General features: G+C 36.9%; 1 protein-coding gene across 3 annotated transcripts in view; it reads left to right on the top strand.

The window, feature by feature from the left end:
- Positions 1-24,301, top strand: part of LOC122347059 (inactive rhomboid protein 2-like) — a 45,926-nt gene that overhangs the window by 7,658 nt on the left and 13,967 nt on the right. For all 3 annotated transcript variants that reach the window (XM_043242055.1, XM_043242054.1, XM_043242056.1), the window contains exons 3-16: positions 5,635-5,775; positions 12,744-12,877; positions 14,120-14,303; positions 16,579-16,788; positions 17,443-17,571; positions 19,680-19,798; positions 19,914-20,126; positions 20,219-20,330; positions 20,813-20,887; positions 23,045-23,206; positions 23,350-23,414; positions 23,524-23,587; positions 23,746-23,840; positions 24,170-24,245. In XM_043242055.1, coding sequence (XP_043097990.1) covers positions 5,656-5,775; positions 12,744-12,877; positions 14,120-14,303; positions 16,579-16,788; positions 17,443-17,571; positions 19,680-19,798; positions 19,914-20,126; positions 20,219-20,330; positions 20,813-20,887; positions 23,045-23,206; positions 23,350-23,414; positions 23,524-23,587; positions 23,746-23,840; positions 24,170-24,245 — 1,758 coding nt within the window. In that variant the 5' untranslated portion in view covers positions 5,635-5,655. The remainder of the gene's footprint in view (positions 1-5,634; positions 5,776-12,743; positions 12,878-14,119; positions 14,304-16,578; positions 16,789-17,442; positions 17,572-19,679; positions 19,799-19,913; positions 20,127-20,218; positions 20,331-20,812; positions 20,888-23,044; positions 23,207-23,349; positions 23,415-23,523; positions 23,588-23,745; positions 23,841-24,169; positions 24,246-24,301) is intronic.

Genomic DNA, 24,301 nt, shown 5'->3' with positions numbered 1-24,301 from the left:
ATAGGAAGTGAAATCTGAGGGTTTTTTTGTGTAATTAGGTGGTTAAGGCTGACCAAACACATTCATAAACAATCCTTCATACTGTAATGCAGTGGTTCCCAACCACGTTCCTGGAGGCCCCCCAACACTGTGTGTTTTCCAGGGCTGTATCCGAAATCGCTCCCTATACCCTCATTTACTATTCCTAACATTAATCTATTCAGTTCACTTGACGGAAGGCAGTGTCACAGATTGCTTGCTGCTTCGCGATCACGTGAAACAGGTAGCTCCAGTAACGAGATTAAATGATTTATCTTCAATTCTGTCGAGGAAATTATACATAAAGTATACATAAATTGTGAATTATTATTGAAATTAGATTTTTTTTCTCTTTTTCACATGTGAACTGGTAGTAGGTCAAGGTATCATGTTTGAGTATAAAAGGAGCATCTCAGTCTTTGCAAAAAAAAGTGACCAGCCATGATCTAGCTTTGCTTGCAAAGTGTTGAATCACATTTCGCTATGCAAAAAATTGCAAATAATTTTTTCATCAAGTATCATACTGAAATGCCCAGCCAGCAGAACGAGCCATCACTTTATAACTCAAGGCCCTCCATGTGCTCACTGCAAAGGATTGCCTGTCTATCTGCCTTTCCAAGCGTTCTACCTGTTATTTCTGATTGCTGATCCTGTGTATGATCTCTGCCTGTTTGTTGATTCCCGGATTTGCCCATCTGTATTGTTTGCCGGATTGGACAGATAATCTGGTTAACATTGCCTTTTGGAGTTCCCCTGTACCTGTTGACGGATCGGACTGCCTTTGTGATTCTGACTCTCTGCCTGCCTTATCATACCAAAAACCTTTCATGGTATGGTGGTGCAGCATGGGTGATTGACATATGTGCATTGACATTAAGGCAAATACTGGAATTGTACAGCAACATATACTGCCATCAAGATGATGTCTTTCATAGAAAGTATATGTTAATATATCAAGACAATGCCAGGTCTCATTCTGCATGTGCTACAAGATTGTGGTTTCGTTGTCCGAGTGAATGTGCTAGACTGGCCAGCAGATCTGTTTCATATTGAAAATGTATGGTTCTATATGAAAAGGAGAACTGACAACAACAATCACATACTGCTGAGCAAGTCTTGTATCAATCAAGATTGGATAAAAATTGTGCTTGCAGAACTTTAACAATTCCTAAACAATTAAAAATTGTAAATAAAAGATTACTGATGTGGCAGTGTTAAACATATTTCTATCCCAACCAGAGTTGTAATGATAGTGTAATGTGTATCAACCGGTTCACTGGCATTGGCGGTTCTCTCTCTCTCTCAAAAAAAAAAATCAGATGTGGTCAAAAGATTGGATCCGTGAGTAAGACACAAAATTAACTGATTTCTTTAGGATAAGAAGTAAGAGTACCATTGATAGTTGAAGCGTTAATGGTTACATTTCTACAAATATGCTTTTCCATTCTGAAGAAGTGTGCTGTACTTTGTTCTCCATGCTCTAGTCATCTTCTAGAAAATAAAAGCTCCCTCTGCCCTACACTTTCACCTTCACATAGTGTTTAACTGAGTTTGCAGATGTTACAAAGGTTTTTGTTATTAGAGGAAGTGGTCAAAGAGGCAGTTGAGAAAAAACGTCAGAGAAAGTGAGTCCAAGAAGGGGGCAAAACAGAGCAATAATCCAGGAGCAAGGAGAAGGTCAGAACCTAGGTAAACTTATACAGGCTAGGCTAAGAAACACAGGAAAATACTGAAATACAAACAGAATACACAAGATAACTATGTAACAAGGGGAGGAGTAATTCAGTAACTATGACAACAAACAAGGGCAAAGAACAAGGAACACTGAAATAGTGGGATAGATACATTTCAACATAAAAGTCCTTGGAGCCAAACAGACACAGACAGTCCGGGGTGCACTGCTGATGACTGAATTCTATTAACTCAGCATCTCATAAACCTTCCTGTAAGTTACCACAGAGAATCATTATTTTAGATATGACAGACTCCTCTTCAAGCCTTTTCAAGTTTAGTGAATATAGATAAGTTAAGCTCCCAGTAAGAAGATCTAGATCTTGTAGAAGAGAGACCTGAAGACAGAAGGTAAGAGAGGGTAAAAACAGAAGCAACTACAGATATCGATAATATCAAATTCATCCATAAATATTTTTAAATTAGAATTGGGAAGATTGTTTAGGTGACAGTCTATCAAGAATGTTATTGGGCACAATATTAAAGTCTTCACCAATGAAAACGAAAGCATTTGGGTATGCATCTATTGCTTTGAACAATGTCATTCTCAAGAAAACTATTGTACCCATATATATATATACACAGCGGGGGAAATAAGTATTTGACACGTCAGCATTTTATCAGTAAGGGGATTTCTAAGTGGGCTATTGACACAAAATTTTCACCAGATGTAGCCAACAAGCCAAGTAATGAATTCACATAAAGAAATCAGAGCATTTAATTATATAAGTTGAGTAATAATAAATAAAGTGGAATGACACAGGGAATAAGTATTGAACACATGAAGATAACAAGGTGCAAAATGGCATAGAAAGCCAGGAGATCACCTGAAATCCATCAGTATTGATAGAGAAACCCTGCCCCTATCAGTACTAATTGATATCGACTGCTTTATGATGGCCTATAAAGGCTTCTCATTGTCTAGGAGGCAGACAGGAAAGACTTCATGATGGGCAAAATCAAAGAACTCTCTCAAGATCTTCGCAATCTTATCATTGAAAAGCATTTTGATGGGAATGGTTATAGGTGCATTTCCTGAATGCTGAATGTTCCTGTGAGCACTGTGGGGGCCATAATCCGGAAATGGAAAGAGCACAAGTTCACCATAAACCGGCCACGATCAGGTGCTCCACGTAAGATCCCTGTCCGAGGAGTCCAAAGAATAATCAGGAGAGTTCTCCAAGAGCCAAGAACCACTCGGGCAGAACTTCAGGAAGACCTTGCATCAGCAGGTACTGTTGTTTCAAAGAAAACTATAAGCAATGCACTAAACCGCCATGGCATCCATGCACACTCACCACGCAAGACTCCATTGCTGAACAAAAAGCATGTTGAGGCTCGGTTAAAGTTTGCAAAGCATTTGGAGAAACCTGTGGATTATTGGGAGACTATAGTATGGTCAGATGAAACTTTTTGGCAGTCATTCTACACACCATGTTTGGAGAAGAAATGGCATTGCCCACCACCCCAAGAACACCATACCAACAGTTAAGTTTGGGGGTGGAAGCATCATGGTTTGGGGTTGCTTTTCAGCAACAGGTACTGGCAGACTTCATATTATTGAGGGCAGGATGAATGGAGAAATGTACCGGGACATTCTGGAGAAAAATCTGCTGCCATCTACCAGAAAGCTAAAAATGAAAAGAGGGTGGACATTTCAGCAAGACAATGACCCCAAACACAAGGCCAAGGAAACAATGAAGTGGTTTCAAAGTAAGAAAATAAAGTTGCTTGAATGGCCCAGTCAATCACCTGACTTAAATCCCATAGAAAATCTATGGAGAGAACTGAAGATCAAAGTTTATAAAAGAGGTCCAAGGAACCTTAAAGATTTAAAGACCATTTGTGTGGAAGAATGGGCAAGAATCACTCCTGAGCAATGCAGACGACTGGTCTCTCCATACAAGAGGCGTCTAGAAGCTGTAATCACCAACAAAGGCTTTTCTACAAAGTATTAAATGATGTGTGTTCAATACTTATTCCCTGTGTCATTCCACTTTATTTATTATTGCTCAACTTATATAATTAAATGCTCTGATTTCTTTATGTGAATTCATTACTTGGCTTGTTGGCTACAACTGGTGGAAATTTTGTGTCAATAGCCCACTTAGAAATCCCCTTACTGATAAAATGCTGACGTGTCAAATACTTATTTCCCCCGCTGTATATATATATTATAAATTAGTATAACCACAGTATTATTTAAACAATTAACCATAAGCAGAAAATGTCCATTCAGTTCACTGAAATCCCCAACAAGCCTAGTTAAAAAAAAAAATTAAAACTGTATTTTACTTTCATTTTTTCATTTAGTGATTGCATTACAACGAAAAACTAAACAAATAAAAATACACCATGCTATATAAAATATCTAATAACTTTACACAGAGTGTTGCCTTTTGCCTTTTATATTTGTTTATGTATTTGTTTCACCAGGAAAAAAAATAATACAAACCTTTTAGCTTGGGACATCTGGTTGAAATTGGAATGGAATGACTTTCTTCTGTCAGTTTCCGCTCGTATAATTCTGTAGTTCCGTACATGCAGCTGGAGTAGCAATATTTCACTTCCTGTCAGATTCTTGTCACTAGCTCCTTGGCAATTTAACTTGCTACTGTTTGTTGCACACGTCGACTATTATTGTTTTAATTGAAAATAACATAAGAAAACATATAACAAATATTCGATTTACTGCTAACAATTTAATAGGCCTAAGTCAAAGTATCATATTACAGATGGTGCTTTGCATAAGTTGTATCTTGTATCTGTAATGTGATACTTTGACTTATTAAAGAGCATTTCCAATCTTTTTTCAATCTAGAAGATCTGTTTTCAAAAATGTTAAGGATCTCACAAAACATACATTCCTTCTTGTAACCAGAGAGAGCTTGGCATTCTCTCACAAATCTTAAGTAACCCCTTAAGATTTGTGAGAGACAACTAGACAAACAACTAGACAAACTCCCTTGGTTTGGGAGCCGCTGGCCTACATGATAACAATGTTAAACTGAACATAATTGCATCCCACAAGGTGACAAGTAGGAGATAAGTCAGTACAGTTACATTGTTACACCAGTAGACTGTCTTAGGCACGGCAGAAGGCTGTGATGAGGAAATTTATGTTATTGTCATGATTGTTTTTGTTGTTGTTGTTGTGAAATGTCTATAAATAAATACAAAAGAACTACCGATCTAGAGTGAATTCAACTGTATATAGAACCAACCAAACAAACATGGTTGGTTGCTTAAACTGCTTATACTAGTCTTAAAGATAGTTATGTAATTTATTAATTTCTTTTTTTAGAATCTCTAGATTAGTCATAAAAGTCTTCCATGTTTATTTCTGGGTAGAAAAAATATGAAGAAATACATGGACCACATTATACATAGTGTGTCACAACATCTTCCTCATTAGTTTACATTCTGACTTCAGTTCCCAACATCTGTATGGGAATTGAATATATTGAATATCACTTCCTCCCATCTGTACGACTAATCTAATAAAGAGCTGCAAATGATACCGCTCTGTTTGGTGCTTCATCACATAGTGATTGTTTAATGCCATACATTGTGAAGGGTACAACTAAACTAAACTAAATTACCTTCAAAAACATTAAAGTTTACTGCAATGCTCTTCGCCTATATGATTTTTTTATATTTATTAATTATTATTATTTTTTAATCTGCCTTATTTCTTAATAAAGATGTCTATGCTTTAATTTTCAGTAATCCCATTAAAATTGTGTGTGCTTACAGATATATCATTACAAATTATTCATATAAGACTTCTCATTTCATCTATCCAATAATATTCTTTTAATAGTAATTAATTAATATTTATTTATTAATATTTATTCTTTTTTTTTTTTTTTTTTTTTTTTATAGGTCTGAACCAACAGAATCAGGATGTCATCTGAGGAAGAAGATGCCTCAACCAGTAACAGTGGTCAATCAAAAAGTAGGCTGAAGAGCAAGAAGCCACCAAGTCTGATGATTGCAATTCCCAAACCAGAGGCTGACAAAAAGGTATCTGAAAGTGTCTAAAATAAGGATCTCTCACAGAATTTCATGTTGCCAGTAAAATATTTTCCATTTGTTTTGTGTAGTTCACGTGGTTTTGAAAGGAGGAAAAGGTTCATAAAAGCATGAAACTTAGTACACTTGTATAGTTTGTGGCCCTAAACATTTTCAGAAATGGAGCCATCGCAAAAACATCTTTTTGTTGCTATGGTGACCATTTTACTTTCCACCATAACCAAATTATGAATTTTGTGTCATATCTCCTGAATCAAACATAACACAGAAAAGGTGATGTGTACCCCTATGCTTTGATGGTCAAGGATTACAATGAAATACAGAACAGCATAGCTGATTTCACTGTTATCACCTATCAGTTTATGTGAGAAGAAAATAATAGTATCTGAGCTTCATGGTATCATTGGATTTACAAAAGTCCATTTTGGCTGTTATTTTTTTTTCTTTTTAAAAAATTAACTAATTATTGAATACATAAAAAATGTTTTCAACAATGCCATCATATATTGTATTTTTCTTACAGAGTCAGATAGACAGTATTGTGTTTCCAATACGTTCGTCCGACTCTCTGTAACTATGTTCTAACATCACGCAGACAGCAACTCAATCAGGTGAAAAATTTAATTCAGTGACTTTATGAGAAGGATTACAATGAAATCTCAAAGATGCAGAATGAGATTTCAGACATATTTACTGTAAACTTGATTTACAATTGCTCTCTGGGGCCTGAGTTGTCTATTAAATTGTCCACAAGGGGGAAGCCAAAGTTGTGCATGTGGGCGGGTGCATGCAGGTGAATCGCTAATGTTTGATGTAAGGGGAAAAATAATATTTTTGGTCAGGGTGTGCTGTGGGTAGGCTGGACCGTGACAAGCACAGGTGGGTTGTGGGTCTATTTTAATTCGGTCCAGTATATGCTGAGCAATGTAACCAGTTGCGCTGCCACTGATTGAGAGCTTTAGTGATTTATAAAGGATGTGCTCTGCTTGCTTTCTATAATTAATCTATTCACAATATGAAAAAAAGTTTTAGTTAATGAGTTTTGTCTACCTTAGGTAGGAGAATTAATGCAAATTTTGATCGGAATTCAGCTTTTAGGCCAAATGGGTTGGGTATTGACCTGATCGTTCTCGCTTAATTTAGGTTTCCACAATCTTTAATTTTAATTACTGCTACTAAAAGAAAACATATTTGGCTAACAAATAAAATACTAGCCTGCACAAAATTGTTTAATGAATAAATTCAACAGTTGTCATTTAAAATTACAAGCTAAGGAAAATATGAACAAATCCAAGTTGAACGTCCTTCAAGGACAGCACACCCACACTTTGCTTCATTCTTATTCTGCTCTGTCACTCATTGTGAACCTACTTGTTTTGTCTGAGGCTGTATATTTACCACCGGTAGGCTACAGCCTGTTCTGAGCATCACAGCGCACATGGTAGGTGCAGACCTTACAAATAAAATGTGTGGCGCAGAAAGCATGGTTTGTGCATTCAGATCGAGCATAACAGTCCTGAATGCAGGCTTTATCAGTAGTCAGTAACAATAAAACGCAGAAAAGCTGCACTGAAAGGACATTAGCAACAGGATATTATTAGACAGCCCACTCCAGTTCAAATTACACCAGAGATCCCAACCGCTACCGTGTTTTACTCAGGAATTTAATTTAAAGCTGCAGGAATGTAGACCTCTACCCTCTTCCATGCCTAGATGTTTGCCAGACAGCCTGAAATGTGTGTGCATGTCCACATTAGAACAGTCAATAGAGAACACAAAACATTAACATAACACCATATACTTAGATTGTAAGAGCAAATAGCCTTTGCATATGCCTTTTTATTTTTCACAAAACTGACAAAACAAATTATAACATCTGGGTTGTACTGTTCTGTTGTTAAGTGATCTTAATATTTCCTAAATCCTTGCTGTGATAAAAAAGACAGTGTAGACAGTGATACTGATGTTAAGTCACAACACTGGTTACATCACTTGCCCACCGAAGGAAAGCGAGGAAAAAACAAGAAAAACTCAAATAACCGCCCACCACAGTTATACTGGTATTACTGGTGTTACACGTTGATTAACATCATCTTTCTTTGCATGATCACAGTCTTGGAGATTCACACTCCCGCAGATCTGGTACAACGCATTTCCTGAGGCTCGGCCGGGTAGGGTCATCTGGGACCACAGTTTTAACATCACCTGCTCCACGCAGCCTCAGTATCCAGCAGGATCCTTTCAGCTGTGGCTCATCAGGCCCAGTGGGACCGTCTGGCACTCTCTGCCAGCCCTCGCTCCCTCCACACCTTTACCTTCTCCAATGCCCAGCCCAATAATGAGGGCTACTACTGCTATCTCTACAAGGTCCAGACTGGAGAGTTCACATTTATCTCGAGAGAGAGTCAGCCTTTACCCATCTCTATTCAAGAAGTAGATCCGGTGATGAGCCGGTGTTCATCAGTTTACTGGTGTCAAGTTTGACGTTTTTGGTGGCCGCATGTTCCATTTTGATTGTTGCCAAAAAGAGTGAGCAAACCAACTGAGCTGGAGCGAGAGAGCAGGACCTGTGTTGACAACACATACATTGCTTTGACAATTGAATAACAGGAGTTTAAAAAGAAGCAACTAGAAACTGGTCATTTGTTGGTGTTTCAGTGGCCTGTCCAAACCAAAAACCAAGTTTGAAGAACACTGTTTCTTACTATTGGCCGTTCTCTGTCAGTCACAGAAAACATTTCAATTGTCATCGGTTGGAGGTTTTTGTTTTAATGTCACTGGAGATGGGATGTTTTTTGGGGGGGGATTTAAAGTAAATGCTGACATTGCTAGACTTGAAGATGGGTGACATTACAACACAAGCTGTTGCACTAACAATGTTAAAAGGGGCTTTTTAGTTTTTAGAGGTACCATGTCTGACTCGTCCCAAGGACTTCCAATATTCTTGCAGGTAAAGACTGTAAAACTGTGAAATGTTTTGCATTTTTATTTATTTCTATTTCTCAATTGAGTTTGACACTTTAGTCTTTGCAATTTTATGGATATTATCTATGCACTAACAGCTTGTAACACTCCGAAGATAAAGCAAAACTTAGAAGGTTTTTTTTTTTTTTTCCCTATGGCAAGTCCACAGGCTATTCATGTGCAATTAATTAGTACATCTTGATTATCAACTTTACAATTCAGAGCCGGAGACTTTTATCAGTTCACAAGGAGTTAACATTTTAAAGCTGTAAAGTAACTTGTTGCATAGTAAGCTTTTAAGAAAGAACTAGTTCGAGGTGTAGTGATATCATGGAAGTGAGGTGACCTCTAGTGGTTGTGGGTGGTACAGAAAGTAGATCATGACATATTCCCTCTCCAAGGAATGGCTTTCTAGGTGGTTTAATGCAATCCAGGAGGGGTAGTGAGTTCATGAAACCGGAGCCCACCATGGCGGAACAGAGACCACCCAAGGCGGAATAGACGGAGCAGTAGACTGCAGGAGAGCTGAAGCCTACCAGAGCTGATCGGATGGAGACAGAACTCTCCAGAGCAGAGCAGACGGAACAAACCATCCTAATAGAGATGGGGAGATAAAAGGAGTAGAGACGTATAACACAGACAGAGCATTAATGTTCATAGGAACAGAGGCAGGGAGTGCAAGTATTTTGTGATTGGCCTCCATGGCCGGGTCAACACGAGACAAGTGTTTACAGTCAGCCTCATTAGCCGTGACTGGACAGGTTGAGAGTTCAAGGGCGTCATCTGGGTCATGGAAGGACAAACTGTAAGCTCATGGACAGCCTCCTTGGCTGTGACACGTGAGTTTAGGACTGTGTGCCACCACCTTGGGAGGTTCTGCAGCAGATGCCCCCACCTCTGGAGAAACTGGAGAGGATTTGTGGACAGGTGAGGCCACAGAGGCAGACTCGTGGACAGCAACTGCCGAAACAGAGAGTTTGTAAATGACCTCTGTGGCCAGTTTAAAGCCAAACAATAGTTTGTAAATAGCCCCCATAGCATGACAGGGCAGGATGAGAGTTAATGAGTGGCTACCACTGACATCTCTAGAGGTTCTACAGTGGTTACTGCCATATTTGGAGGTTCCACAGTGATACTATCAAGACACAGGGGGAGTTCAGTAATGGTTTCCTTGACCTCAACAGCACACTTCTGAAAGTGCGTTGAAAGTTCCAGTCCTGCTGCCACCTCCGGAGAATCTGTGGTGAATGTCCTCACCTCGGGGAACACAGCAGCATACGCCACTACCTCGAGAGGTTATTCAGCATCAGCCGTTACCTCAGGTGACATTATTATGGCCACTGCTGTACCCAACAGTGGTGGTGTACACAGCCCAAATGGAACATAAAACGATAATCATAATGGGAAACACTTCAGACAGGAAAATCAGTTCAGAAACAGAATTCAAAGGGACAGGTGCTGATTTAGGGATACCAGATGCTCTTACTGACACCAGGGTGGATACTCCATGCTGGATGCCAGGCTGTGACACTGATGAACTGACCTTGAAAATTTGGGTGCTACAAACAGGGTGTGACGGGACTCTGTGAAGAGACTCTGGCAGATCAGCTGTGATGATTTGATGTAACTCCGGTAGATCTGCAATGATCTGACGTGATTCTGGCAGACCAGCTGTGATGTGATCAGCGATTACCTGACTTGACTCATGAGGATTTGGGATGCAGTCACTTGACTCTGTATGATCAGTTGAGATGTGAAGTGACTCATGATTATCAGATGAGACGTGATGTGACGCTGGATGATCTGCTTTGATGTGACATGACTCTCGTTGATCTGCCATGACATGAAGAGACTCTATAAGGCCAGCAGAGTCGTGAAGAGATTCGGGCAGATCAGTGATGCTTTGGCTTGACTGATGAAAATCACCTGTGGCTTGACTAAGCTTACGATGATCAACTGTGGCTTGACTTGGCTCATGAGGATCAGCTGAGACTTGACTTGACTTGAGGGCCATTGTGATATGACAGGGCTCTGTTGCGGCATCCAGCTTTACCTGGAAATCAGACATGGCGGCCAACTTGGCTGAAGACTCAGGTGTGGCATCCGTCTTGAGCAGTGGCTTTTACATAAAAGGGCACTGTGATATCCACCATTTTGCGATCAGGCTCTGCTGTCACCGCCATCTTGTACTAACACTAGTAAGCTGGTGCATCTGCCATCTCCGTAATGATCACAAAGACAAAAGTGTAAACAATGTCTCAATTTTAAGGCTTGCAATGACCATCGAAAGTGGACTTTCCAATGTAAATTCAAGCTACCATACTTGCCTGATCCCATTCTGTCTGAAAGCAGATCCATTTCTTTGCTTGTTGAACAGGGGTCGATGCTCATCAAGATCATAATTGAGGCATATGCGAGGCATCTTCTGAGACTCTAGTCTGACACAAATGGCATGCACAATTTTAATCTCCCATTAAAGCAGTATGTGATCCTAGACATCATTTTGTGCCTCCAGTAAGGTCAAAGAATGGCTCTATTTTATAGAAGAATTGCAGTGATGGTAGGCAGAATATTTGACCGTTTTTTGTTTGACAAATTTCCACAGCTTCTACCCTAACTATACAGGATAGGGTTTTCCATGGCATCCCTGCTGAAATCCTTAAACTCGGTGGTCCTTGTCTTCTATATCTCTTGCACTATTTTATTTCCAGTGTCATTTTGTCACATTGTTTGCCATAGACTTAATGTGATGTATCCTTTTCTTGCCACCACCAGAGGTCGCCACAGACCACATGACTTTCGTATTGCATAGACTCACATTTCCACTCCACTTGCGGACTCCGTTTCCAACAAAACACTTCACTTAGAACTAGTAACACCTATTTTCCATCAGAATCTTTTAATCCGAATACTGGAGCCAGTTCACGGCATTGTCTTTTATTTTTTCAATCTTTCTGAAAATCCAACATTGAGTTGTGCCTTGTTGTAAACAAATCCACAGTAAAATTAAGTGAACAATGGACCAAGTTCTCAGTAAAGCATGTGAAAGTTCATTAAAAATTAAGTTAATTCATTCCTTCCTAACACTGGGATCAGAAGATAGGCACAGCATCTTGTATTCTGAGACATCTTTATCATTTGATTTCTGAGTATTTCTGCATTTGCCTCTCTTGTTGTGCGTATCAGTGGATTGGGCTAAACAGGCTTCCCTGTAAACATTCTACAACCTGACATTTTGGCAGATTAGCTTCAATAAAAGCTGTTTTTAGACAAAGGTTTTGATTTCTTCGAAACTTTTTTATAGTATTTATAGTACAATGACCTCTTACAGTTTCTTAGTTCATAACTCCTTTAAAGGTGCTGTGTGTGATATTTAGGAAGATATACTGACAAGAATGCAGTATAATATATGTTTTCAGAGGTGTACAAAGACCAGGGGTCACACATTACTGTCCTGGAGGGCCTGGGTCCCTGCAGAGTTTAGCTCCAACCCAAAATAAACACAGCTGAAAGAGCTAATACTTTAAGGCAGGTGTGTTGAGGCAAGTTAGAGCTAAACACTCCATACACCAGCCCTCCAGGATCAAATTTGATGACCACTGTCTTACGCAAAGAACTGTTATTACTAATAACGAGCGATTTATATTTACATACACTGCGTACCATCATGTTTTTAGAGTAGTCATTAAAATTTGGTTACTATGTTGTTCTTGCGAATACAACACTGGCGTAGTGCAGAACAAGTAACAATAATATTTGCAATAACATATTGATTTATTGAATAATTAAGTGAACATAGTTCATTCATTTACTTTTAATTGCTGGCTATCTCCGCTGACTCAGACTACAACATTTTAATCCGTTATCAGTCACCACAGCTTCTCTAAAGGAAGGGGTGAACTTGGAAATGAGCCGTTGGTTGCAATTCAGTCTCAACCACAAAATATAATGTCCACGCTGGGTCCTAATTTCATGAGTGTTTGTGATTTTTCTAGTTTCTACGGCCTTCTTTTAAGAAGAGTGTGAGTCTACAGCAGTCAAGTGAAGGATTATCAGACAGCAGTCCATCTTCAAGGGATCGGCGGAAAACATTCAAGAGGCAAACGTCACTGTCTCAGAGCATTCGCAGGTAACTTACCTATCACAGGTGAATGAGTGGAGAAAAAACTAACAAAACAGACGACTAGATGTTTTATATCTCTTTTAGAAATGTAGGACTCAAAATGAACTTTAACATCTTGTATTGCAGTGATCACACAGAACTGGTAAAGTTTTACTGGGGAGAACAGTGACTATTGAATACATTTTAAAATAAAATATGCATTAAAGTGAAGCTCCAAATATAGATTGCTAGTCATTTCAGATTTAGACATCCATGTGAACTAAAACATTGTTAATTTTAGCAGCAATAATAATAATAATAATAATAATAATAATATTCCGTTTAGCCTATATTCTAAAATGTGTCTCCTGACCTTATAGGTTTACTTAGTCTGCAGATTTTTAGGGGTCCAAACATTAAGCCTACTTTGCCAATTATTTATTTATTTATTTTTTAAATCTGTGCCTCAGAGACTTTAAACTTAGTGGGATCGATGCATATTTCAGACACTAGATGATGCTATAGTTCCTTTAGTACAATATACAAATAAGCACAATATTTTTTCTTAATAATATTTTCTCCTTTATTTTGTAGTAATAGTATCCTCAACCAAAGAAAACACAAAATTGAAATAGTAACCACCAGATATTGGTGCTTTTCCGAGAAGTATTTGCATTCAGTTGTTTATATCAATCACTTAAAACCATACATAATGCCTAAAATATATATGATCTAATATAACACAAATCCATTTATACAGCATCAAAATTATGAAAAAACTACCATCATTACTACTGCTTCTAATAGAAGTAAATAAATTAAAATAAATGTAAAGTATAAGAAAAGTAACAAAATGTAAAGTGTTTCACTTAATTTCACTTTAATCTTATTCTGTAATTCTGTGGTGCTAATTATTATTGTATTATCTATTTTCTTGTAGCATCAATATTTTGGTAAATATTTAGGTCAGGTAAATTTTAGAACTATTATAAATTATGAAACATTGGTTTAGTACAAATAATTTTTTGTATGATTTATTTAAGATGCTGCTTTTGGGAGGATAGGGACATGCTAGACATTTCTGGACATTCTAGACACTTGGCCTTTTTTAGAAAACAAAAAGGGTTCTATCAACACAAATCTATGGAATGCAAAAACTTTGAAGCTTAATATCTCAAAACTGCTCGGAACGCAGATAGAACCTTTTAATTCTAAGATGACAATATATTTTTAAATGTTTGTTTGATTTGTTTGTTTTTTTTTATACAGAGGTACAGCTCAGTGGTTTGGAGTGGGCAGTGATAGTGAATCCAAACAACAAGAATGGCACAGGAAAAGTCTCCGACACTGCAGTCAGAGATACGGAAAACTGAAGCCTCAGTACTGTGAACAGAATGAGGCAGCCAGCATAGATTACGGCCCGGAGTCACCAGTGGCCCCCAGAATGCCTAAGGTATCTTACATATACACAGTATCATTTCTGTACTTAATGTAAAACATTTAAGTTTAAATGTTAATTATGTAAATAATTTTTTTACATGAAATATAGTTTACATTTCTGCAAATTGCCAGTTATAGGGAAGAAAGCGGCTCATTGTAATAAGAATGTGTGAGACTATTTGAATAAACATTATTGATGTATTGAAATATTAAATAATTGCCTATTTTAAGCATAACTTTTTTTGCTTTACATTTGTATAAAATGTATTAACGTGTAGAAACTAAAGTAGATTTTGTGTGTTTCCTATATATCATTTGAGGCTGGTTTAGACAAATAATGAATTATGGATAAGTTGCTGGTACATGTCGTGATCTTGTGATGTTTTTGCCCTCTGATGTGTACAGTTACTTTTTATATACTATTTTATATACAGTCATGTATATAATGCATGACTATTTTAAGGAAAAAGTACTTTTCACACCTCTGCCAGGTATGAGTCATAACACTTATTAATCTGTTATCATTATTCTTCTGTTTTTATTCAGCCTTTATACTGGTAATAAAACATTTACCAAACCACATCACTTCAATCCGAGTAAACATTTACCCAACCATCATCAAAAGTATTTCTAAATAAATACAACAAAACATTTCACTGTGATCTTTTGTGCAGTATTTCTGCAGCTGCATCAGAGCTAATATTTGCATCATGCATGACAGTTTATGACAATTATAGTACACTTTTAACTCAAAACTCACTTAAAACCTTCATTGAGTGTTCAACACCGCTTCGCTGTACCCTTATTACACAGATAACCTTCCGCTCTGACATGATGGCAGTCATAATGTTCTCCATGGCTTCTCCAGACTCATTCAGACTAATTCTGGTGTTCATGTCAATTTAGCACCACTGAGCGCAGGACCCACTACAGGATAGCATACCTTCTGGCCAACCTCATAAAGTCTGTTTCTAAATATTTGGTCAGAAGAATTAACACAGTTAGCCTGCTGGTAGTCATTTTTTATGGCTCTGGCAGTGCTCATCTATTTTACTGTGTTAAAGGAGCGGTCCTGCAGATGGGTTAAGGATCTCCTATGGCCCTGTTCAACTCTCCTCTAATTACCTGTAACTACTTGTCTCGTGGATGCTTGTTTTCTCCATGCTAAAGTTCTTGACAATAGTATATATTGATGTACAATCCTGGAGGAGATGGACTGCCCGTGCAACCTCTGTAGGGTCCAGGTATCGCCTTATTTTACCAGTAGTGACACTGACTGTAGCCACATGCAAATCTAGTGAAAAATAGTCAGAAAAGATGAGTAGGGAAAAAATGTCAGTGGCCTCCCAGTGTAAAACCATTCCTGTTTTGTGGGTTATTTCATTGTTGCCCATCTAGTGCAGCTGTTGTCAATTTCATTAACACAGTAGTAGTTTAAACCGATTAACAACCCAATCTGCTACTTAACTGACTGGCTCAATATCCCAGGAGTTTAAGTGACTTGATGCTATACTCTGATTAAGAAGTGTTCCTTAATTTTTTGAGCAGTGTGTATAGAGGAATTTAAGAGGTGTTTGCAGATATACCTGACTGAAATTCTGTTGAATGTATGAAGGTGTAAAGGCCTCTTTTATGAGTTAAAGTTGGCCCTGGTGTACCTTTTACACAGTTACAGTAAATACCATTATCACACATAAAAACAGAACAAGCTTTGCAGTTAGAAATGCTGATGCAGAATCATATTGTATATTATGAAAACTCCAAAGGGCACCCAAAGAAAAGTCTGTCATTGTATTGTTTGATGCATTGTTCACAATCTCGCTATCAGATTGTTCTGGCACCACTTCCTGGGTTGGAGCAAAGGCCCAAATCCTCTAAAAGAAGTGTGACAACTTAGTCGTTTGAGTTTGTCAAATTTTACTTGCATTTTGTTTCTTACTTTTGGAATCGTTGACAACTCCGTTACAAATTCTTTGTTTAAAAATTTGTGAAATTATGCAGAACACATTTTGTGTGTGTGGCTGAGACTGGTGAGCACAAACACGAAAACTTTACATACTTGCATTCTTTTTTTAGATTAGATGCATATTTTAAGGATTTTTTTTCTTCGTGATTAGTATGATTTTATGTTTCATGTGTTTTTATAACTAGTTACTGTTAATGAGTAAACATTTAATGAGCTCTGATCAGTAGCCTGTATTAATTAGGTATATCTAAGCTTTTATGACCAAATCATCAACTGCTGCTTTATAGCCTTGCTTATAGTCTTGCTCTCTGTCGCTCCTAAGATTGTGGATCCTTTGGCTCGTGGGCGACAGTATCGTTACGAGGAGTCTGAGCGACCGAGGACACCCCACACAGCCTATCCTCCTTTGACCCCAGGAGTGACCTCTCTCTGCTCGTTCACCAGCCAGCGCTCTGGTTACATGCGTTTACCACGGAGACAAAGAGAGTCGGTGGCTCGTATGAGTCTCCGTGCTGCTTCGAATCTTCTTAAGGTTTGTCACCACAGAAAGTATCGACATTGTACCTTTGTGGATATTAGTTTTGTTAATTATTTATTCATTTATTATTTATTATTGAATGTAAGTATTTACCTCCGGGTGAGGTACTTGTATGTGCATACATTTAAAGGGATAGTTCACTTCAAATACCATCATTTTGTTCCAAACCTGGTTTGATATTGTAGATATTTTAAAGGTATTTTGAATACAGTTGTTAATCAAATAGTTTGTGGTCCCTTTTTCATAATAATCATCATATTTTTTTCTTTAGCATACTAGGGAAATCAGCTAACTTTTGATTACCCACATTTTTAAAAGTATCTTCTTTTATGTTCAGCAGAGGGTTTGGAACAATTTACACCCTCATGTGAGTAAATAGTGTCACACTTTTACATTTTGGGTGAACTATGCTTTAAAGTGTGATTGTAATAAATTGTGCATATTGCCAAATTGAGCAAACATACTATAATGGTTTTTGACAATTATAAATAATTTTTTCAGTCCTGTAATGGCTGTACAGCTGAGCTCCAATGTTGTTGTTTTTCAGCAATTAAAAAAAAAATGGTGTTGCCGTTTATATTTGTATTGTAATATTTAATCGTTTCATCATGAGGTACTTTCCTATCTTGATATGTTCTGGTCCTATAGGGCCGACATGGTATACAGGGTACTCAAAGTGGACGTGGATTTCAGAGGAGGAGTTTTGCTCGGCCCAGCTGGCTTGAAGATGACACTGTGGATACAGCAGACACCTCTGATTCAGTTTTTTTTAGCAAAGTGCGTATATTTATCTGGCTTTTTCTCCAGTATTTCCATTCCCTTGTTGAAGAGAAGTGGGTTTAATGCTATTAAAAACACCCTTATAGCGCGCTTCAAATATTAACTATATTTAAAAAAAAATATATGCTTACTGAAATAAAAGGGTACTTTCACGATTGATTTGTTTAAAGGTCATAATCTTCATTATGTATGCTTTTAAGTCCACTTAATTAAATATTAAATGAGTTTTACCTCAAAGTACATTTTAAATAATTGTCTTAATAACCTTTTGTTGTTACAGATAGTATAAAGATTATGTGATTTAATGACCCACTTACGAAGGACTTGAGTTCAACTGATTGGAGTTGAACTAGTTTTAATTTAATTGCAAAAAGAAAAAAAAATCATTACATTCAGTTTAGTTATATTCTATTCAGGTTCATGTATATTTGGGCACTGTCGCAATTTTTTGGTTATTTTAGCTGCTGGCCAATACATTCAAATTATAGTTATATAATGAGTATGGGCTCAAGTTCACACTCTGAGGGCTTTTTGAGGGTCAAGGTTAAGGAATTACAGCTCTTTAATATTTACCTCTTCCCTTTTTTAAAAAAAAAAATAATGGGACAATAAACATAATTGACTCTAAGGCTGTTTAATGGACAGGCGTGGGCTATTCTTTCATTTATTTCTATATCAATTAAGCAGGTAAAAGATCTGGAGTTGATTCTAACTGTGCCATTTGCATTTGGAAGCTGTTGCTTTGTTCTCTTCATACAAGTGAAAAAGACAATTGCTAGGCTTCCAAAAGAGATAGCAGGAACATTAGGAGTTGTCAAATCAACAGTTTGATACTTTGAGGAAAAGTATGCCCTAGCTAGCTCAGTGACACTGCAGTCTGTCCTACTAAAACCCATTCAAAACATATTGACTAGTTTGGAACTGTTGAGAGCACCATGAACCATGTGATCGCATGGCAGTGAGATCAAAGCATGTCCAACTCTGAACTCCAAACGGAGTTGATTTGTACAAATAGAGTACAAATGGATGATGATGCAAAACATATAGCCAAACCAACCCAGGAGATTTTGAAGGTGAAAAAGTGGAATATTCTGCAATGGCAGATCAATCTCCTGATTTCAACTTGATTGAGCATGCATGTCACTGCCTGCAAAGAATTCTCGACAAAATCTTAAAAATAACATTTATTTATTATGATATTTATTGGTTTATATTTATATTATATTTGCGGCCATGGAAATTTATGGAATGTGTATAAACATTTAATTTTATTTGTCTTATTTTTAATTATGTTCTGGTGGCATGTAGAGATTGTCAGTGTCTAAATAAATATATATATATATACTGTACTAAATGGTGAGAATTGGTCTATATACAAAAGTGTTGTTGGAAAGTCATATTCACAGTTTACTCAAACTCCTAATTTGTTGCTTATTGATGGTAAATAAGGTGGTAGTTGTAGTAGTTATGTGAAGGTATAGAGTACAGTTAAGGGATCTAGAATATGGTCAAGCAGAATGGGCATTAATACATGCCATTGTGCTATATGCACTAAACATATTGTACTGCAAAACACTTTTGCTGCTGTTGGGGAGGGATATGGGTAGAGTTAGGGGCAGGGTCAATAGTGTACTTATAAATGTATTACAGATCTAATTACATATAGGTATTTAAAAAAAATATGAGTCAAATGTAAAAACATTAAGTGCATTTTACCAAAATTTAATTGAAAAGTACGTAGTAGTTAAGGTCACGTAATATAAAGAGGGACCGCAACTAGTTAATAGTCAAATGTATTCTAAAGCACTCCAATGTTTTCCCATTATTTTTTTTTGTCGGTGTCAAATCTTTTGGTGAGCTGTTGGCAGTAAATGTTCACATTCCTTTACCACCAAAATTGTGATTTTGAGGCAACAAGATATCTAAAAATCACGAATCAGTGACAAAAGTGCACGTTCTGCATTCAGATATAGTCCATTGTGTTCTTTGTTTATGATCCATACCATTGTAAATATTTAAAGTAATTTAATTTAGCATCTTATGCTATCAAAATATAATGATATAATTAAAAAATGATAAATGTCATCTCTTTGGCGGTTTCATAGGTAGATGCCCATGAGGAGCTTTATTCTATGGCAGATGATGTTTTTGAGTCACCCCCTATATCAGCTTCTTGTCATGTGACCGATGTTTCTTTGACTGAGGGAGTATCATTGCATAGCTTGTAAGTTGTAACAGAAATTTTAAATCATTTATGTTGTATAGATCTGTAGACTATTCTGTAGCTTTAAAGGTTTGCAGATATTTAATGCTTACCTGTTTTTTTTCTTTGTCTCCAGGGGTAAAAAGGATGTCATCAGAACTGTGACTCCCTCTGAGAAAGAATTTTCTCGCCGTGGCGGTCGTATTGCTTCCAAAGTGAAGCACTTTGCGTTTGATAAGCAGAAGCGTGAGTATGGAATGGGTGTGGTAGGGAAGTGGCTGAACCGACACTACAGACGCAGTCTTAGCAGCCAAGTACAGAAACAGCTGGAGGATTTTCATAGCCATCGGTGAGTTAAGAAAACCAGAAGCACGTCAGAATTAGATGCTGCTTTTAGGCTGTTGAGAGGACGCTGTGATGATTATTTGTATTTTTTGTCAGGCCGTATTTTACCTACTGGATTACATTTGTGCATATCATCATAACATTGCTGTCCTGCATTACATATGGATTTGCTCCTGTGGGCTTTGCCCAACATTCCACCACTCAGCTGGTAAGTTCTCAAAACTAGTCCTCTCAACTATAGGAAGGGTTGTTGTATGCTAGAAATAACATTGTGATAAAACATCAAACATGAACAAATCACGTGTGTGTACTGGTTATTATTAAAATCTCTCTTTCAAATTTAGAAAATCTCTCTTACTAAATTTCTAATTCAATTTATGAGAAGAAAAAAAATGTTCATAATCATGTTTTGTAGCCATATATTTTATTATTTCAAATACTTTCACAAGCGTTATTGTCGAATGGTACTTTTGAAATTGCTAGGACAGTTTGTGTCACAAAATACATTTTATCCATGCCATGTTCATAATATTTTGTCTTCCATCCATTATTTCAGACATTCTACGCCTCTGACATGCTTTTTAAGTGCCTGCTGCAATGTTGTGTTATAGCTATTATTGTTTGAGCAATTTGCTTTTCATTTATTTGGTTGCCCATTATTCATTCCCTTCTTCTGTCTCTCTTATGCAGGTACTGAGAAACAAAGGAATCTATGAGAGTGTGAAGCATGTACAGCAGGAGAACTTCTGGATCGGTCCTTGCTCTGTAAGTAACTATCTGGTTGTTAAGACTGACGACGCACATCACCGTTACCAGGTCCAGACTACAGTATGGAAGGATTTTACGGACTATTTTCAAAATAACTTGTAATTTGTATTTTCAGTTGCGTTTTAATATCTGGGCTTATAAATAGTGAATAATCCAAATGCAGTTTTCACTTTTATTTTCACTTTTGCAAATGCACAGTAACTGCCACATTTGAAATGAAAATTGTTGTTTTTTTGTTTTTTTTTAAATGAAAGTCCTTTTGCAACTGTATTTCCCATGTTATACGAGCTCTAAGCCTTACTTATTTGAATAGAAATATTAATTGTCATGTTTGCTTTTTCTCTGCGTCCTGCATTTTCATTTGAATTGAAAGAATTGAATCAAAGTAAGGGGGCGGGGCTATACTAGGAGGCGTGTTTATATTGGGGGTGAGGTTACTCCCAGACGACCGTGACGCATGCTTTAATCAGTTCTGGTAATCGAGAAATATCAGTGCATGCCTGTGTGAACTAACAGAAAACTTTCTTGGCACAATACATATTTCTATATTTCTTTATTACCACATACAGTGATTATATCCTGCTAAGAGCAGGAGCAATGGTACACATTGTAAACACTTTTCATCTGTCTCACACTTGGATTAATGCTAGCAGGAAATATAGAAAATACGTGACTTGTAATTTTTAACAATTAGGCAACAACACTGCATAACATCACTGAGCTAAATGATATCAAATCATATTTCTTATTAATATACATGTATTAACAATAAAGATGAAAAATTAAGTAAAATTGTCATTTTTATTCATTATATTTATACAATATCTACATATTTCACCTTTTTGTTCATTTTATTAAAAGTCAGTAATAAAGTGCTTTAATTCTAGCACTCACACAGGAGGTCCTCTGGCCCAAACGGGTACAGTAGTATATAGTTGATACAGTAACTCCCTATCAACAGAGCTAACAAAACAACTAGTGTGTAAAAACAACTTTTGTTATAAATTGAAAAAAAAAGCAGTATAAGTTGAGATAACGAGAAAACAGCGCTTGTCGAAATCAGATCACAACAAAAGTAGTGCGTGACGTCACCTCCCAATACAAACCCTGGTATCATCTCGTCCCCTCACTTCGTTTGACAGCACTGATGTCAACATCGGAAATTCAATTTAAAAAAAGGAATTGTAATTACATTTTTTTTTTTGCAGATTACATGCACAACGTAGAGAAAAAGAAAAAGCAAACGTTTTTAATTAATATTGCTATTTAAATTAGTCAAGCTCATAACTCGTGAGACAGGGGAAATACAGCTGCAAATGGACTTTGCTTTTTGGCAGTCACTGCATGTTCTCAAAAGCGCCAATGCAATAGAATACCTTTCATACTGCAGTAGACCATATCTCTAAATCAAACAACAATTGCTAATTGCAAATCTCCATCCAAAGAGAGAAGGAGAGTTTGACGTTTTTCCTATTCAGGCGAACAGTTAAAGATTTTGAAATTAAACTTGTACTTGTTAATTCACACAGTGCACATCTGATGGTTTTTGAGAGTCACACACATGCACAATCAAAGGCAAATAGTTCTTAAGTTTGTGTTCATTACTGTCTTGAGCATAAACTTACCATCGTATAATGACATAATGTGCGGGTGCATACTGTAAATAATGTGATGATGTTTTCTTACAGTGAGAAGTGAGGACTTCCAGTGTCTTAAGCTCACGACATAGAAACAAAGTACAGCTAAATTGAAATAAAAAAAATAAATAAAATAAATTCAATGTCTTCCTCATTGAAATCATCAACTTGTGAGATTTAGATGTTAGTACTTCAGAATCAACTTATATGTAAATGTGTCTTGAGTATAGATGAGTATAAAGCCATTCTGCTTGTTTCATTACTACCTCACGTACCAAATGTGACATGTGTATGGTAACCTGTAAAGTGAAGGGGAAAGTCACTATCACTGAGTTATAAGCATCATAAGTTTATGCAAGCTGTAGTTCACTGCTGCGCACAACCAGATAAACAAGAACATTGAGCTGTTCTTCTCGTTACACTGTTAGTTCTGTCAAAACTTACATTTCACTCTTTGGGGAACCTGTGTGCAAACCTCAAACCTCTGTTGACTGCTTCTGTGTTCTTTGTCTCACAGGAAGATCTCATCCACTTGGGAGCAAAGTTTTCTCCATGCATCAGACGAGACAGTCAAATAGTGAAGCTTGCACAACAGGCCAAAGATCTAGAGAGAGAGTCCGGCTGCTGTGTACAGAACGATGGTTCTGGATGTGTGCAGACCCAGAGTGACGACTGCTCGGTACACACACACACACACACATCAATCTTTAAGCTGTCTCACATACATGCAACTAAACATTCACACTTCATATGAACTTCTTGCTTTGTCTTTAAAAGGATTAAATTACTGTTTAATATATTTTTGCTCTTTTCTGTTACCAGGAGACTTTAGCAGTGTTTATAAAATGGAACAAAGAGAAAGGTGCAGTCTGCCATCAGGACCCAAGGTACTTTTCAATGAAAAATGTTTCCTTGCATTGAGAGATTTAAGCATTCTTTTGTGTGTGTGTGTGTATATATATATAATATTGTTCTTGCAATTCATGCTGGGAGAAGGATTTGTGAAGAGCCAGCCTCATCAGGACCCCATGTTTGGCCTGATGATATAACAGAGTGGCCGGTGAGAAGATTTGTTTTAAGATTATTATTATTATTATTATTATTATTATTATTATTATTACAATGCTGTGATCTCAATGGTTAACATTTAAAATTATTTTAATAACTACTATCTTTTTGATATAGACTAATATGCCTTTATTATCAACACTATTGCAGATTTGTACATACCCTAAAACATGGAACCACACAGGATACAAACACATGGACTGCACACTGAAGGGCAGGCCATGCTGTATTGGAACAAAAGGAAGGTAATGAATATCACCAGGTTTGAATGATTGCTTTTTACACTAAACTTGTAAACACTCTTACCATGTTTAGTCAAAAGCCACTTTCACCATGACAAAAGAGTGAAATAGTATAATACATTCAAAATCTTATTGTCCACCATAGTTGTCAAAACACATTAAACATTTTTGCAAATACAAATGATCTTTTATTTTATGAACGTGAGAAAAAATTACAAATGTTAATTTTGGGGTGAATCAGCATTTTATCCAGCTTCTCTTGATTTAAAAAATATAATTTTCTTAACTAAAATTGTATGCAAATTAACTGTTCTATTTTCATTTTTTTAAAGATGTGAGATTACAACTTGGGAGTATTGCCGCTTCATGCGTGGATATTTCCATGAGGAAGCCACACTGTGTTCACAGGTATCCTTTCACACTGAAACTATTGTTTAGCCATCAACGTTCAGAAAATAGTTAAC

This window comes from Puntigrus tetrazona, chromosome 6 (assembly GCF_018831695.1).
Source record: "Puntigrus tetrazona isolate hp1 chromosome 6, ASM1883169v1, whole genome shotgun sequence".
Classification (NCBI taxonomy): domain Eukaryota; kingdom Metazoa; phylum Chordata; class Actinopteri; order Cypriniformes; family Cyprinidae; genus Puntigrus; species Puntigrus tetrazona.
This window is presented reverse-complemented; position numbering and strand designations above follow the sequence as displayed.